This window comes from Tigriopus californicus, chromosome 7 (genome assembly GCF_007210705.1).
Source record: "Tigriopus californicus strain San Diego chromosome 7, Tcal_SD_v2.1, whole genome shotgun sequence".
NCBI classification, from domain to species: Eukaryota; Metazoa; Arthropoda; class Copepoda; order Harpacticoida; family Harpacticidae; genus Tigriopus; species Tigriopus californicus.
In genome coordinates this window covers 9397307-9416208 of record NC_081446.1, presented here as the reverse complement: position 1 = coordinate 9416208, position 18902 = coordinate 9397307, and the positions used below count along the sequence as shown (strand labels likewise).

The 18902-nt window shown below is 38.9% G+C and overlaps 1 protein-coding gene across 1 annotated transcript; it reads right to left on the bottom strand.

Moving 5' to 3' along the window:
• Positions 1-7935: 7935 nt before the first annotated feature.
• On the bottom strand, positions 7936-18181 carry LOC131884387 (visual system homeobox 2-like). The gene is made up of 4 exons (XM_059232152.1): positions 17727-18181; positions 10009-10196; positions 9739-9913; positions 7936-8176 (listed from the first exon to the last, which is right to left on the bottom strand). The coding sequence occupies exons 1-4, from the start codon at positions 18046-18048 to the stop codon at positions 7956-7958; spliced, it is 906 nt and encodes a 301-aa protein (XP_059088135.1). The 5' UTR covers positions 18049-18181; the 3' UTR covers positions 7936-7955.
• Positions 18182-18902: the final 721 nt, after the last annotated feature.

Here is an 18902-nt window from a genome sequence, read left to right as displayed (position 1 = left end):
ACTATGCATTGGATTTTGACATTTTTACCATTTTATATGCTTATCTAGGCAATTAGCTTTGTGGTATTGAGCCAATTTGATAGTGCGTTCACTGATTAACACCAAACATGCTCATTTAGTAGTGTTTTGTAACACAACTCGCTCAAAATCACTGGATTATTGAAAATTCAATGGGTGAATGGTGCGAGGTGACTGTGATGTTTGTCTTAGTTCTCTCTACCCAAAATACCCAATATCACCATTTTTCCTGTAATTTGCTTTACTTGACATCCCCTATTCCATCTTGTATTCCTTAGACCACTGGAACTCTAGACTGCCATGAGGCCGCCAACAGATACGTAAGTTAGAACATAAACCACTGAAAATTATGGACGTATCTCAATGACCAAGACTAGTCATCAGGGCTGCGCCATTAGTCTTGTCATGTTTCAAGTTCGTGCTGTCCATAGCTTTCTTGAAGAAAACGCAATTTTCAACATATGCCTGGCAGCCCTGATATCTCGACTAACAAATCCGACCAAAGTTTCAACCTACAGCCTAAACGTAATTGCGGCTGAATTGGCTTTTTGTCGTGACTAGTCTTGGTCGAGGTACGTCCATACTTTTCAGTGGTCTTTGGTTAGTAGTAGAGGGCAAGTCTAGTTAGTAGGGAAGGGTTTGAATCATAAAACATTAGCTACAAGCTATATTCAACTGATTTTCACAAAATTTACTGCTCAATTCCCCTTCACAGGTTGTTTCCGTTGTTTTTATTTTCGGTTTTGCCTGACTCAGAACTATTTAAGCACCTCAAATGGTCGATTTCATCTCCATGAAATCCATCACCACAGAAGGTTTCTCTCTTTTAGGGTCCATAGAGGCTTGGACGAAGTTCAATCCCAAAGCAGAACTTGTGTTTGAATGGCTGTGCCACCAAAATTGTGGAGTATCTGTGTCTGATATCACTTCACTTGCGTGTTTTGTTCAAATTTCGCTAATTTTGGCAACCGCCATACTTGTTGCAAGTATTGCAATACTCCAATTGACCATTTGTTGTCGCCTTTGTTAACATGCTGTTCACTTAAATTGCGCGACCATCGGGCATACACTGCGGAGAAGATCGGTAAGGGAATCATCCCCTCGCCAGAACATCTTCCAGGCTTTTATAACAATGGCCTTGACTAGCAATTGGTTAACGGAGAGCAGGTCACTTTTTTTTCCAGAAGTACAGCGATGCTCATTTGTGTTGTTGCGCTCAAATTAATCTTTTCCTTGTTTTTGTTCTTTTGCGGACTTCCCTACAGCTACTGGGAGTAGAATCCCCAGCAATTCAAGACGAAAACCTTATTCATTTGATAAACGTTTATTTCCATATATTATTGATTGCTCAACGAATTGGAGTTGGCTGATCTGGCTAACCCTTGAATAAAAGGTTGACCAGGAATTTTTGTCAAAAACTTGTCCAAGTCTGACTTAAATTCTGCTACTGGATCAACACCTACATACTCACTACAAATATTTGAGTGCAGCAAATTGAACAATGAAGAAGCCCGAGAAAGAAGAGCGTTGTACTTCATTGTTCGAACTAGCCTAGACTCTAGAGGGCTTGAAAGTGCTCTCAAAACGCGCATTAAGCCTCTCCGGTCACTAGAACTGACCCTAAATCCAGGGTTGGGACAATGCTTTTGAAAACGTATCAGGTATATTTCGCACCTTCTGTGAATACTGTACAATCCCAACCTTTCTAACCTCTCCCAATAAGAGAGCTCACTCATTACTGTTACATTTCTAATGAAACATCTTTAGACTTGTTCGACCTTTTGCAAACCCTTTTTGTAACTGGAACAAAGAACCGATTTTTTGCAAAAAGCCCTGCAGCTTTTAACTGTTCTTTTGCTCCCAAAAATGGGTCTTGGGTTTTTTCAAACTAGCCTTTTTAAAACTTGGATTTAACAGATTTTGACACTTTCTTTAGTTTGGTTTCATTAACATCACAAAAAAGAGCAACGAAAAAGCTCTAAGGCACTTCTGGAGTCCGCTTTGGTACTTTCGTTGCGTGATTATGAAAATGAAATATTGGGTTAGATAGAACCCAAATAGAGTTTTAATAAGTCAATAAAGCTTCTTTTGAGGTGGAAAGACCATGCATAGATGTGTGAAACCAAACATGCAATCTCCCATGAATCACAACTTTTGTTACTTTCAAAATAGCAAGACCAAGTCAACCACGGGCCAAACTGAACAAACTACTAAATAGTTTGTTTTCTAACTATGGACAGTTGGTGTGTTGACTTCAAAATGATATATTCAGTTTCATACATAAGTACATATGAGACACCCAAAAAGCTTTAAAACAGTAGGTGATTATGGGACTGTTTGTTTGGCTTGCTCTTCACTCACCACGGAGGTAAGATTTTCCAGCAAAGTTCAATGGGCTCGCCAACGACAAATATTTGCACTGTCCTAAGCCGTGAGATCATGGGATGAGTTTAAGCTATAACTAAAAATAGGTAATGGGCAATATAAGCAACTTTTTCACGAATGAAATTTGCATTCCTGGGGTTGTGTTCCCGCTTCATTTGAATTGTTTTCAACCTCTGTGCCACTCAGGGAGACGAAAACTGAGAAAACCTTTAATGAAATATGAAAAGGGAGGGAAAATGCATCACCCGCATTGAATCAATTGTCCAGATTCGACATGGCTATGGATTCAATCTAACTCAAGCAAGCGGGATTAAGTTGTTGTAAATGAACTGTTTTCTTTGAAATATCTCAGGTGTTTTTCCAAATCTCTCCTAAACCACTTAAGTGACACCCTGAGAGCAGTTGACAAACAACAGGTTCATCATGAGCGTTCAATCGATCTGATCGCCAAAAGTCTGAAAGTTGAAGAAGCATACTGGAGTGTCAGTTATCACTGAAATTGGCATATATTAGTGTGAGTGATAAGTGTGAAGTCTTTATAAACGGATCGGCTTCATTTCCCGTGGATGTTGACCATATTTGTGCCAGAAAAAGTGGACGTGTCGGTGCAGTTGACCGGCCATATTTGAGAGATCTGAGGGCAACGGCTTATGAGTGAGCTATCCATCAAAATTTTGGGAAAACAGCAAGAAAAGTTTACTGTCCGAAATAACAGAGTTGTCTATAAAAACAGCCGTCTCAAAAGGAGTATTGCTAAAGTCATCAGGAGCCTTCACTTGACAATGATGAATAGACTGACCCTTTTGAGCACCTTCAGTCTCTCTCAACAATGATGGCCAAGGCAAAACAAAATTGGAAACCAAACCAAGAGCAAGCAAGGTCATGTGTTGAAGTGGTTTGCAGAGGGCTCTTGCGTGAGCAAAGGTCTCTGGTTGATTCTTGAGGAAGTTTTTAAACTCAAAAGCCATGCCAGACTTCTACAGTTCTCTAAAGCTTGACCAAATATAAATTGATACTCAAGACAAGATGGAAGAAAAGTTCATGACCTGAGAAGTATGGACGTTACACGAAGTTTCTAAACCGAGTACATAAGCACATAAACTGTCAACATCCAGAAAGTTAGTGTTGCCATTTTGAAATCATTCCTGACCTAACCTAACCTAACCTCTCGGTTGCAAGGGCCAGGAGCAGGGTGGGCATTTCATTTTTGGACACTTTTGTCCACCCCTGTCCAAAAGTGTCCAAAAGTGTCCAAAAATGCGAACCTTTAAGTCTACAAATATAAAGGATATTCTGTATGAAACCTATCCTCTACTTCAAAAATTGCTCATTGATGGTTCCAAGAGCAAGATAAGTCTTTAAAACCTTTGCCATATACCTCTAACATACCCAAAAAAGGTATTTGAAAGACAGGTTCTTAACTCTTTTTTTCTTACGTTAGATTAGAAAGCAAGCAGGGAACAAAGTCTCCCTCTAGTAGAATGCAGCTGTTGCAAAGGATTCAAAAACTGAAATAGCTAAACATTATATTCTGGTTATCTGGCTTCATTTATTCAACATTATTAACTTTTTGCAAAAATGTTTTACTTAAAATCATCAGTCATTTGGGATTGCTTCTTAAAAAGTACTAATATTAAAAATTGAATTTCTTACGAATTGCTAAAATCTAATAATGACATATTTTCCTATACTTATGGTTTTTCTTCCATAAGTAAGTTAATTGAGACATTGTTAGGCATATTTTTAACTTTTAAAGATGCGCTTGATGTCAGGAAATGAGATTCCCAATGTTTCTTAAAGAAACATATATCTTAGTTTTTAGATGTATTATAAAAGTGTAATTCATGCACTCCTTATAAATATGTTATGTATATTACAAATATGAGAAGTATTATTGGATATTTGATATTCAGCTCCTAAGCTTTTTTATCATCAATTTTTTTTTAATCTTTGTTAAAATTCCCAGCCACCAAATGCCCTGATTATAGTGTGGCTTTGACTTATTAACATTCAAAATATATTAAAGATATTTGTTTTGACTTTATAAAGCTGTATTGTATCAAGATAACGAATTTCGTTAAGTGTATATCTTGGAAATTAAAAACGTTAGTGAAAAGGCTAGTTGTTACTTCATATTTATGTGTTTGAAGAAAGCTTAGATTTTATTGATTACTGATTCTATTTGCTGGTTCACATCTAGATTTGGTAAAGAAATAACATGATTTAGGGTTTAAAAGTGTTTGCTTGTCAATCCCCTTTTGCACAATTGTACTTAATTTTGGACACATTCTGCCCACTTTTGTTCACTTTTGTCCACTTTTGTCCACTTTTGGACACTTTTGGACACTTTTGGACACTTTTGGACACTTTTGGACTTTTGGACACTCACGCTAATTCTCAAAATTGCCCACCCTGGCCGGGAGGCGCGTAGGCAGTAGCGCAAACCCAAATGGCAACACTCAGTTTTATGTACTCGTTTTAAAAACTGTGTGCAACGTTTACACATCAAACATGAGAAAAGTGGATGAGCGCCCCCAAAAAGACTGCACAATCTTGTTACAAGCTAAGTTACAAAGACACTTCTTCTTTTGCATTCAGTTACTTCTCCATGGCAATCGATGCTTTTTTCTCCAAGGCCACCAACTGAAGACTCTATGGCGGCTGGGTTTCCAACCAATTACACTGTAGTATATTGAACTGAATATCCCAAGATTGAGGTGGAGTAGCAATTTTTCACATGTTTGGCTAGAAAAAGACCTGGGTAAAGAGGGGAGATCTCACTTCCTTGCTACTTCTCAGGTGATGCCATTAGAACTGGTCAGATGACGCTGAATTACGCCCATAGGTATTTGCACAAATGTTTTTGATAATATTTAATGAGATTCCAGTTTGTAAAAATCCCATGGATTTCAAATGTAGACTGAATATTTCAAGTAGGTTTCAACTTCCTGCACGGTCACGCCATGGTGACAGAAATAAACCATCTTGACCCAAAATTAACGTGGAAAATGATGAAAACAATACCACGCATTTCAAGTCATCCAACCACCAAACCTCAGAAAGAACGCTAAGTCAACTGGTTTGCAATGTCAAATGTCCAGAAAGTGTTGTTGTAACGGTTCGCCTGAAGTCTCATATTGATAAATGCGGAGAACAAGTTCAAATTTCTATCAGATTTTATTACAGCTAGAATATTGATCATACATAAATTGGCATAGCGTTGCTCAAATGCTGAATGCTTAAACAATTGGGCATGGCAATCTTGTATCCTTCTTTGGGTCAGATGTTCGATATGCAAGTCAGAGGGGCGACCCATCCTTCTGGGCGTAATTCAGCATCATTTGAATAGTGAAAATGCCATCAAACACCAGAAAGGAGGATAAGGGTCCCCAAAAAGGCTGCGCAATCTCGGTGTAAGCTAAGTTACAAAGATACTTCTTTTGCATTCAGTTACTTCTGCGTGGCAATCAATGTTTTTTTTTTCTCAAAGACCATCAAATAAAGACTTTATACAGTCTGGCTTTCTAGCCAAATACACTGCAGTATATTGAACTGAATATCCCAAGATTGAGGTGGAGCAGCACTTTATCACATGGTTGGACTAGAAAAGAGCGGCCTAAAGAACGGAGATCTCACTTCCTTGCTACTTCTCAGGTCATGAACTTTTCTTCCATTTTGTCTTGAGTATCAATTTATATTTGGTCAGGCTTTAGAGAACTGTAGAAGTCTGGCATGGTCAACCAAGCCAGCCACCATATCAATTCATTTTTCAGATGAGCAATGTCAAGTCCGATATCATAGAGTGAGATTGATTCTCTGTTTATTGTTGTGGCTTTTGAGTTTAAAAACTTCCTCAAGAATCAACCAGAGACCTTTGCTCACGCAAGAGCCCTCTGCAAACCACTTCAGCACATGACCTTGCTTGCTCTTGGTTTGGTTTCCAATTTTGTTTTGCCTTGGCCATCATTGTTGAGAGAGACTGAAGGTGCTCAAAAGGGTCAGTCTATTCATCATTGTCAAGTGAAGGCTCCTGATGACTTTAGCAATACTCCTTTTGAGACGGCTGTTTTTATAGACAACTCTGTTATTTCGGACAGTAAACTTTTCTTGCTGTTTTCCCAAAATTTTGATGGATAGCTCACTCATAAGCCGTTGCCCTCAGATCTCTCAAATATGGCCGGTCAACTGCACCGACACGTCCACTTTTTCTGGCACAAATATGGTCAACATCCACGGGAAATGAAGCCGATCCGTTTATAAAGACTTCACACTTATCACTCACACTATTATATGCCAATTTCAGTGATAACTGACACTCCAGTATGCTTCTTCAACTTTCAGACTTTTGGCGATCAGATCGATTGAACGCTCATGATGAACCTGTTGTTTGTCAACTGCTCTCAGGGTGTCACTTAAGTGGTTTAGGAGAGATTTGGAAAAACACCTGAGATATTTCAAAGAAAACAGTTCATTTACAACAACTTAATCCCGCTTGCTTGAGTTAGATTGAATCCATAGCCATGTCGAATCTGGACAATTGATTCAATGCGGGTGATGCATTTTCCCTCCCTTTTCATATTTCATTAAAGGTTTTCTCAGTTTTCGTCTCCCTGAGTGGCACAGAGGTTGAAAACAATTCAAATGAAGCGGGAACACAACCCCAGGAATGCAAATTTCATTCGTGAAAAAGTTGCTTATATTGCCCATTACCTATTTTTAGTTATAGGTTAAACTGATCCCATGACCTCACGGCTTAGCACAGTGCTAATAATCCTGGAAAATATTACTGCCATGGGCCCTTATTGAGGATTGTATCTATGATTCAGTTCAACGGAATGCTGCAAATAAATAATCACGCAACTAAAGTACAAAAATTGAACTCCAAAAGTCTGTAAGAGCTTTTCAGATGTTGTTTTCTTGCTCTCCATGAAAAATAAAAAAAACAGAACTGGAACTGAGAACTGCTTTTCAAAAGCTAGTTTTTTTGAATTGTTAACTGGCATTGATAGGTAACTGAAAATGATATGATATGATATGAGATATGAGGGTTCTTTGGGAAGTGGTTTCAAGTTGAAATTCGATGTATGGATAAACATCTGCAATGTGTAATTATTTCCAAACCATTTTGAAGCTCAAGTAAAGTTAATAACCAGTCAAATACAATACTAGAGCCGGCCTGTTACTGCAAAGCATAATCTGCAATTTTCAACATATTTCCCACGAGGTGGCAATCTCGTATATAATTCGAAGCTCCATAAAAACTATTTTCCAACCCCTTGTAATCATATTTGGCCACACATTGGGAGAGCTATGTCCTGACCAAACAAAGCGAAGGACCCAAGAAAAACGTCTCAACAGATTGAAGCTTACCTGAGGAGCCCTGCTGAGGTACAAAATACCACTTATTGAGTGGTATACCCAATCTAATTGTTAACCCCAATGCCTCATATTAATCACCTTTTTTGTTCTTTTTGTTGTTCTTTTGGAATGTTACTGTTTCTAAGACACTTCAAATGCAAACAGGAGAACGCGTCAGACATATCTGTTTTTTATTATGTTATTGATGTAGTAGGTGAGTTCGAAACATTAGTATTCTGATTGGAGATCCTCTCGCTATGTTCTAGCGCTCTAGCTCTTAAAGCTGCAATGCTGTTACTTCTGAGTGATTCTTCTCCATTTGACGACACAGATGGAAAGCTATTGTGCATTTCGTCGCCATTTGAATTTGAGTCAACCATTTTCTGAGCAACTTCCATTGATTTTCGGTGCATTCCTGGAAAAATATAGAAGTAGATGTGTCATAGACTAGATATACTTGTCTCTACAATCTATATAGAATTTCCATTTCACAAAATGTTAACATTGTACATCATGACTTTCTTCAAAGGTTAAAGCGTAAAGCGTAATCATTAACTAAGAACATTACCTATTTAGTTCACAAGATATCAAGAGGTAACTTTTATGTTTGAGTCTACGAGCAACTTATGGTAATTTTTGTCCGTTTCGTACTTTCCTAAAAGTTAATCATTAACTTTCATCTTTGTTATTACAATAAAACATTAACATTATCGAACACTTTGTTCCTCAATTCAAGACAAAACAAGTCACCGATCACGGCTTTAGCTTATTGTAGAGGGCTTGTCAGAGAAAAGTCACTCCAACCAAGCCACTAGAGACTTTGCTTTGGTAGTTGGGCAGCAGGGTGTCGGACTGATCGACTTCTCGTCCGTTATTCAGTTTCAACTAGTGATGTGTTTCGATCCGGAAGGTCGGCTTTTTAGTTTAAAGGACACCTCGGTTAGGGCTCCCATCACAAGCTAAAGAGAGTACAATATCAAAATAATAACTCCTTAAATGAGTGGCAAAACGCGACCCTGCCGTTCTAGGTCTCGGAACCTGGGTTGATTTAAAATTCGTTCCTGATTTTGGGTCGTCATTTCTCTCCCCTTTTTCGTTGGAATATGGGAGCCCTACCAGAGGTCTTCAAGCTAAACAGAAGATTTTTCCGGATCGAAACCCATCACTAGTTTCAACCAACGCAGACAAACGAGCCATCAACTCACTGGCTCCCTGAGTTCGGAACTTGATTTTGAGAATCACGTAACTAAATATGTTCAAAGCCGATCCTCATCGCAAACCCTAGGCAGCCGAGAGGGAGGCAAAAAATCTCAGAAATCTCGTAAGTGTCGCTTCTCTGACTAGCCCTCTAGCTTATTGTCTATCGATGCCCACTTTTGACTTTCTCAAATCGATCGGTTAACCTTTCTCGGTGTTTAACGTTTGGTTAAAGTGGACACTCAGACTTTCTCCGATATTCAGAGGTTGCGAGTTAAAAAAGTGACATTTGCGAGGCAATTTTCGTGAATAGATCAGAAAACACCTGAAAGGTAAGCAAGTGCGCTTTGTTTAACACTCGACACTGGACCATAACACTAACGTTAAATACAATCCCAAGCGACGTAAAACTCTTGCATTTGTTTTAACAAAAAGAGGAATTTGCGATCAATTTTGCTGTACTTTGTAATGACTTCTATATTATTGATTAACTTTTCGTTGAATGCTCCCTACATCGCGCTCTCGGATGACCAGATTCGTCGTCTGTTGCGATTTTAGCTAATAATTTCAAAGATGCTTTTAAGCACAACTCAAAAATGTAAAGTCTCAGAAAGAGGCTTCATTTCATCGGAGGTCCTTTTTCGAATATGACATACACTTTGCCGGCTAGATTTCTTAGAAATTCTTTGCTCCCGAGGTTCGTTCAATATCGTAACAGATTCCAAGGCAAATGATTTTCACCCTTCATCTATAGAGCAGCAACATACAGCTAGAAAATACCTAGTAACCAAGGAGCCACGGTGTCTCCTCGCTCCGAGTCCCGTAGAATCGTATCTGGCACTGGAAGTGAATGCCGCACCATGGCCCCATAGAGACCATATTCGGCCATTATGGACGCTTTGCCCCAACACTTCTCGGTTTTCCGCCATTTGGCACGTCGATTTTGAAACCAAACCTAGGAATTGGAACATCGGAGAGTAGCTATTTCCTCTTTGACAAATAGCGAGATCTGAACAAACACGTGAACAGATAATGAGCAAATATTTTTACTTGGATGCGATCTTCTGGCAGATCGGTTTTGATAGACAGCATTTCTCGGGCATAGACATCGGGGTAATGTGCGTCTTTGAAGGCTTTCTCCAGTTCTTCGAGCTGGTACGATGTGAATATCGTGCGATGGCGTCGCTTCTTCTTCCTCTTCTTCGATGAGCTGTGGATGTTGTGCATTGCATCGTTGCCTGGAAAGAACAAGCCCACGGAAAATTGTAGAAACACAGCCAGCTCATCTAGTCACTAATCTGTTCGTAACACCGGCTGATGTTGTCGTTGTCTCCCGCTTCATGTCCGGCTTTCCACATATGTACAGTACAAACAGATTTGAAGGGGCTTCAAAGGGTCAAAGAGTGCATTCAGCCATTTTTCCAGATGCCTGACAAATGCAGAGGGCAAATGAACGTATTAAAGACGAAGGTCTTCCGTCATTGGCTCATCAGTTTCGAGATGGTCTTGAAGCTGGAGGAAATCTCGAGTTTACTTGTGCCAGAGTTTTGTCGGTAGTACTGGGCACAGAATTGTTTGGACTAGTTTGGACACTTGAGTTCAGTAAGAAGACGCGTTCTCTTCATAGCTAGGTTTATGATCGAAAACCTTTGACCTGAATCAAATTCTTTTGCTTTAAAAACCTGATTTCTATGATTTGAGGAGAATAATTCTTGAGTTTCATCCGGGAAGTTCTAGTTCGTGTTTCTCGTACTATTGAAGAGTATTCATTAAGGTTGACCAATATTTAATGAGGCTTTTCAATAAGAGTCTCCAAATTAAGGATGATGCTTCAGTTCTTGTACTAGTTAGACATAAAATTAAATCCAATCTTTAATGCACCCATGATATGGGGTTTGAAGACCAAAAAAGGGGACTAAGATTTTAAAATCATTTGCGAGATAACTTGTCGTCAGTTGGCTGATGAAAAACGAATTAGAGAAAAGGAGTTGGCTGATGAAAAACGAATTAGAGAAAAGGATAGTAAAAAGGATAGTAAGAATTCAAAAGACAAAAGACGAAATTATGCCATCTCCAACGTTACAGGATTTAAAATAAAACTGTAGGTCTTCTTCTCGACCAATTCTTGATTAGGTCATGCCAATCTACTAAGATATTAAAACATGTTTTGACTCTTTCACATTTCAACCACTTTCAAATAATTTGACGCACGAGTTGAAATTGCTTTTTTTAGTTTGTTTTTTCACGGGCTTTTCTAATCGCTACAGGGAATGTAATTCCCAATACTATTAAAATGAAAGGTTGTAACTTGTCTATATATTACATTTTGATCCTTATATGATATTTATTTAACCAAGTCCTTGAATATAGGGTTGATCTGGAGTGCTATATAAAAATTTGTTCAAGTCTGACTTGAAAGATGCAACCGGATCAACAAGGCCTACGTATTCCCTACGAATATTAGAGGGAAGCAAATTAAACAATGAAGGAGCCCGAGAAAGAAGAGATGTGGACTTCATTGTTCGAACTAGCCTGGATTCTCAAGGACTTGAGGGTGCTCTCAAAACGCACACTAAGCCTCTACGGTCGCTAGAACTGATCCCTAAGACCCGGGTTTGGACAAAGCTCATAGATGCTTTTGAAGACATACAGTATCAGATACCTTTTGTACCTTCACTGAACACTTTACATTCCCCCAAAATTGTCTCTTGGAATATGAGAGGTCTCTCATTCCTGTGATGCTTTTAGTGCAACATCTTTGGCTTTTTAGTATTTCAAAATATTTGAACTTTCCAAAATTGTGGCTAATGACTGAGTTGTTTACATGGTTAAAGTTGCATTGATTCATGCCACAATCACCACAAGTCTTGGGATCTGGTCAAGCTCTGTAAAAGTGTGCTGGACGAAACACAGGAATAAATTAAATCTTTTGGTTGTTGTATAACGCCTGAATATATGAAAAAAACGCCTGACGTATATTGATTGTTCGATTGAGACTGTTGCTCTTGAGCTACAAACTAACTTTGAAAAGGGTCACAACCTTTTATGACCTACTGCATTCTCTAGCTTAACTGTGCCAGCTAATTATGCTAGATGAAAAAGAACAGCCTTGAAGAGGCAATTATTGCACTCTTTTGCGATTAAACGGCTGTCTCACACATCTTTACTTGAAGGGGATTTTGCTTGTTTTAGTATGCCATAAAATGGCACGCTTTTGAATTAAACCCCTTCCCTGACGGTATTTGGGCGGAATGTACTTTGACTTAATGAACATTCTACACTCGAAATGCTGCTAAACTCTCTCTACAAGTTTTGTCTCAATACTTCAATGTATCGACTTTTTCTTTGTTTGAGAAATATAATGCGAAGATGAAAGAGTATGATAACTCACACCGTCTCGAAATTTGGCACTTTCGTCGTTCTTCCGTATGACTTTAGACGACGTACACCATATAGAAACAAACTTTGCATTATTGCACGTTTCAGATGCACGTTTCATGCCTAAAAAATCGAGAAGCCAGATCCTTGATTTTTTCCTGATAACAATTCCACTGCAGAGCATCAGAAACAATAATCCCTGTGCTGTCACGCCAATTATAAATAGCCATTGTTTTTTGCATCCAGATCCCCAGAGTCACGTTGAAAAAAGAGGTGTTAGAAAAGCAATTTAGTATCGGCCGAAAATTTGCAATGACACTCTTTCTGAAAAGATCCACAGTATCGGATCAAGATCACGCAACCTTGCGATTTCAGCCCTAGAACGTGTTTCGTCAGAGCCCAAGCTAACGCCGGCCGACGAGAGCAAAAGAGCGAGGTAGTATTTCGTCGATGTCGATTGCTCGTGCCTTCAATTTTCCGCCACATTCTTAGAGCTCCGCCCCTTTTGAAAGTCTTTGAGCAGAATGGTTAACATGGCATTTATAATGGCTCGTTCATTTAGATCAAGTACTATTTTGGAGTTAACCTCTTTTAGACCCACTATGGTGACTTGTTTGATAGAAGATGAAAATGCCTGGTACTTAGTACCGAGTTGAGAAGCCAAAGAGGCGGGCAGCTCAAGCGTGAAAGCATCCGTTTTACCGAAACACGACGGGTGAATGAGAAAGCTTCTTCATATTTGACATCCAGCTAAGCATCATTACGATAGCATCTCTTTTTAACCAGCCATATCTTAGATAATACTGGATAACTTTTTTTAAACACAGACTGCCAGTAGATCATTTCATAGGATTAATATATATTTTGATTTTGGATGTAGTGTTGCACTTTTTCTTCTTACTTTTTGATGAAAAACGCCATAACTCAGCCAAGCGTTGGCCAAGTTACCAAAATGCATTTGTCCCAACAATAGTAATTCTGATAATAAATTTGCTATAAATACTTTCAGGATATGATTATCATTGATTAAAAAGGAGAGACCATCAGAAATAGCTCATTAAGGCTCATTCAGATAGTAACCTGTTTGGCAATTTCTAAATCAAGTGACCTTTTTAACACATTTTTACCTCAAAAAGACAAGACGATGATTTTTCGGGAACATCAAAGAATTTATGAGGAGAGCTCTCGTGATGAGAGAAACTGAGAGGTTGAGACTGTGCAGTATTCAGAGAAGGTGCGAAATATACCTGATATTGTACGTTTTCAAAAGCATTCATGAGCTTTGTCCCATCCCAGGTTTTAGGGTTAATTGCGGTGTAGAAGCTTAACGTGCGTTTTGAGAGTACCTTCAAGCCCTCGAAAATCCATGCTAATTCGAACAATGATTTTCTCCTCTTTTCTTACTCGGTCTCCTTCATTATACAACTCATTCCCTTAAATATTCACGGGGGGTATGTATGTGTTGATTCTGTAACAGGATTTAAGCCAGATTTGGATAATTTTTTGATCAAAATACCTGATCAACTCTAAATTCAAGGGTTAGCCAGATCCACCAACTCTAACTCGCTGGTAGATCAGATAATTTAAGAATTTAAAGATATTATCTCTTTTCATTTTGACATGCTGCGGATCCTATTCCCAGTATCTGTAAGTCTGTTAAAAGAATATGAAAATAATGTGTTGTGTTAAAAAAGTAACGCATGAAAATGAAACAAAACCGGATTTTGTTTTGCAGTAAATACTTGTTGCAGGCTTTAAGGTTAATTGGCTGAAGTTGTGCTGGGGTACCGTACTGGTAGAGCATCCGAATTACAATTTACGAATCCTGGTTTGATCCCTGGCTGGCCAAGTCCAAGTTTCTTTGCGGTGCTTAAGTTACAGCATGTGTTGCTGCTTTAATAGCTTAAATGGGCGAACCTGAGGTCATTCCCGAGGGTGATGTAATAATCAATGTTGGGCTGTGACAACGAAGCGAGAATATTCCTCAATTGGGACACCCATCAATCAGATGACAGGCCGAGCAAGAGAGCTATCCTTTGACTCCGAACAAACAAACAAACAAACAAACAAACAAACAAACAAAGGTTGGTTGGCCAATATCATCTTGTGTGAGATGTGAGTCAATTACAATGTTTTTATGAACGAAGACTGTACTTCTAATCCATACTTGAAATTGAGATAATTTAAGGCCTCCTGAAGTATTACAATCAGCCACATGAAGTCTCAATGATACTACTCGTTTTAAAAGGTACTCACAAACTTTGCCTTTGACATGACTTCACGAAGCTTTAAACAAAAACAGTGATCTTTGGTGCGCATGAGCCATCAGGGACAGGCCATCAACATTACGTGGGAGAGTCCAATGAAGATTCTAATTTGTTCCTTGACATCTGGTTATCAATAAAATTGAATTAACTTAGTAATGATGAGTCTTTTTAAGTGAAAATTAGTTCAAAATTTTGCGAGGCAAATAACGGCACATTTATGTCGTCATCATAATTCTGAACCACTGCGAAAACAACTGTTTTGATATCAATAAACTTTCATTACAACGAAAAAGTCACTTTTAAAAGCAACATTTTCTGCGAGAATTGGTTCGAAGAATGATCAGATCCAATATCAAACAGGCTTATCTTTGAGTCTCCTTGAAATAGGTAAATATTATGATTGGCTGAAGTCTCTTTTTTTTAAGTAGAATTTGTGGTGGAATGAGGTAACGGTACATCATAACTAATTCTTAATCAATATTTTTGTAAAATGGATCAGCACTGTGTTTTGGTCCACCTCGTTTTCAAGTTTCCAAATCTTCTTTTCCAAGTCACCAAATCACCAGCTTCAAGATCCTTCAAAGTATTTTTGACTACTGAAGTTATTTTTTTATTGCCATCATTTGTATCATCATAATTAGATAAGCCATTTTCTTAATATTGCGCCGGATGACGTATGTTAGAGCAAAAGCTTAAAGCTTACTTAGAAAGACAAGTTTTGGAAAGCACTTGTTTTGATGTTGTTTCTACGCATAAAAAGTCATTTCTGGGGAAAGCAAGTTTAAAGTCGAAAGACACATTTCACTCGGTTATCCTTATCTGGCGGCAAAAGACAAACTTCCGTGAGGTCTTAAAGCGGTCCCACTGGTTGAATACGAAAAAAATGGGAAATTTCGTATGTGATCAATTTATCTGCGGTGGCAGATTGGAAACAGTGATACGCAGCTTTGTTTCTTAGGTCAGAAATTGATACTAGACCTTACCTGCACAAATCCAACAGTGTTAAAAGCAGGCACTACTGCTTTGGACTCTGTCGTCACAGGCAGATTGGTTTTCATATCGTCGTTCCATTTTCACAGTGTTTTAGAATAACTGTTTTATACTGATCATTTTGGTATATTTTAAGTACGGTTGAAACAAGATCGAATTCCCAAGGCTTATGAGTTATGAGTGCAATACTATTTTGCACAGGTCAGAAAGTTATTATTTGGAATTTGAGGCGAGTCTATCAATTCTATCGTTGAAGGCGTTTATCAGGCTTGCAAAGCGGGACCGGAAATCCAAAATTCAACTAAATTTTGATATTTATGCCTAAGTATGTGGCTTTTCAGGCAAGGGAAAGCTCATTTTGTCCCTGCTTTGTAGTGTGGGTCTCGGATTTAAACTGAGATTTGTCCTTTGCTCTCCCCGTCATTCAAATTAAATATCATGCTGCTTTGCTTTTGAATGTTAGATCTGTGTTGAAATAACCTGTAGATCGCCAGATCTCTGTATTATATGCTCGGCTTTTGTGCCCGTTGCTAGCAACAGACTAAACCATGAATCATTGTAATTTAAAACTGTTTGAGGAACTCGTAAATCTAAACGGTCAATTATCACGACTCTTCTAATCTCGGAGTGCTCAATTAGTTAAGCTTTGACCAAGGGTGCCTAAGTTTGTCTGAGTGCCCTTTCGCCTTATTTTACTTACTTTCAAAAAATTCAAGTACTGGTACTATATAAAGCCTAAAATAATAGCGCTTCGGTTGTGAAGAAATACATAAATATTTTTGTTACTCTTGAGAACGTACTGTGCCTTGCATAAATTTTATACATATATTAAGAAATAGCATATTAAACGCCTTCTGGCTCTTATTCAAGTGGTTTATGAATTGGAGGTGTGTTTTTGAGCTCCCGCAAATATGAAACGCCTTGTATTTTCCACACTTTAGCAATCCTGCAACAACCTTAAAACAGACTTCAATTAAGTACTGGTCCTTCTCGGAGTTTTCCACGAAATGGGTCCGTTTCCAGTCTTTTTGCCATTCTCAGGCACAAAATTTGTTCCTTTTTTTTTACAGTGGCGTTTGTCAGTTACTAATTGCATTGGCGCTACTTTTATGCGCGTCAACATTACAAAATTCCATACAATAATAGCACGTTGAAAGTTGGTTATTTTGTTTTAGACAAAAATATCAGAATGATATGAATACTTTTGTCAGATCAAAACCTTGTTTTCCCTTACAAAAAGAGGATCTTCCTTCCTCAACATTTTCTTGATGTTGCTAAACGAGTGCATGTCAATCAATGAGTTTAGAAATACAACTTAACCAAGATTGAAAAAAGCTGTTAAGCTAAACTCACATCACTTGTCTGGTGGTTGCATCGGCATAAGCCACATTTTTACCAACGATCGTTGTACGTACGAACGTACGTAACTATGAATCTAGATCACTACAGATTTTTTCCCTGACAGCCAATGGATATTTACACTTTGCCTAACATTAGGATATCAAGATTCTATTTTCACTATGAAAATCTTGCCATTCACGTGTGTGTCTTTCATAATATCCCATGTCGCATCTAATTGGGCTTACCTGGATTGTTACCTGTATTATACTAGTCTTCGACCACTACTTTTGCTTCTAGTGGTTACTTCCAGTATTTACGACGGTAAATAGTTTTTAACGCAGAGCAATATGACTAACTTCCTTCACTTCAACCTTCCACCAATCAATTGTGCTTGTCAGCTACTATTTTTGGCTCCAAATCAACCATAACATAATGTCAAGACAGGATAGGGTTGACGTAACAAAAGGAGGGCTGACTAATCCCTATTCAAACTTCGAGTTAATCCGGTTACTAATGATCCGAACAAAGCGTCATTCCAATTGACATGGCTCATGAATAGATTCATCCTCAAAAAGTCCACTTTGCAAGATATCTATTTTTACTCCCGCTCATTTAAGTAGATAAAAGATGGTGGAAAAGGGGCCACTCCATTTCTATTCTGCCGGACAAAAATAGGTTAAAGACCCCTTAGCAGAACTCTTGCCCAGGCTTTCTTCACCTGGAACCTTTTCGAAAGACTGTATGTTTGGAAAAAACCAACCACATTCTATTTTGATGGTTAGAGAGACTCACCTGAACCCAAGACATCTTTCGATTGATCTAATGAGACTAACTGAGGGATATTATGAAACTGGCTGGATTGGAAGAACGATCCAGAGATCAAATTCGGATTGAAGTACAAACGTTGTCCACCACTGTTTGAGAACGAAAGACCTTTGGTCATATGTAAGAAATCCGCAGAATTGGGCGATTTCACTGAATGGTGGTGATGATGGCTATTCGACTCTTTTCGTCTGGATTCGGAGCAATCCTCCAAACCCAGAAGCTCTTGAATAGCAAAAGAGTTCTTAATGGGCACTGAGGTCTCATTTTCACTGGATTCAAATACATTCATCTTTTAAAAACAGAGAGAATTTTCGACTGTCATGGCAGAAATTGGCAAGTGGGGGGAGGGGACTCGAGCTCACGTGACCAGGCTAAGAAGCCCCGCCTCTGCGTTTCAGCAAGCGACGAAACATACGGGAACGAGAGAAAGCAGCGCCCACCACTCTTGCCCCGGCCCACCGGACTCTCTTTCTCTCTCTCACACTCGATGATTTACTCCGAAGCGGCCTGAGAAGCCCTCAGATCTCAGCCCAGAACGGGGGAAGGGATGTGCGAGGTGACAAGTTGCTGGTAGAAGTAGTACTCATGAACTAGTGGAAGGGCGGACGACAAAGCAACGGCCGGAGGGAACGGCACCCACCGGGGCCACCACACGTGCATGATGGAGACTGTCTTTGGTGAGACACTAAGGGAGTCTATGATGAACGAGGGACCGAACGTACTGTAAATAAGTGCGTATTAGATCTCAATTATGGCGGATAATTGGACGACAGGAAGCGGATCCCGGAGCACAACTGATCCGGAGGGTAGATGAGTTTCGTTGAGTTTCGATCTTGGACGCTCTGTAGGTGGGGAGATTGGTTGTGTTCATTCATTGGATTGGAGTGCCGGGTCAGATGAACAAAGAAGTATTGAATTGAACGGAAGACCTGAGGGCCAATCTTTCTGGTCAAGTATGGATTAATTTCCTATAGACTATTACTTTGCAAATAGTATGTAGTTCTATCGAATGGTTGGTAATGAAAAACGTCGAAAATTGTTAGTTTTATAAGTGAAACAAGTTCTTGAGCTTTTATCAGCTCCAGTCGATTCAACATTTCAAAAACTAGGAACCCTCTCCTCGGATGTATCAATATCATCGGC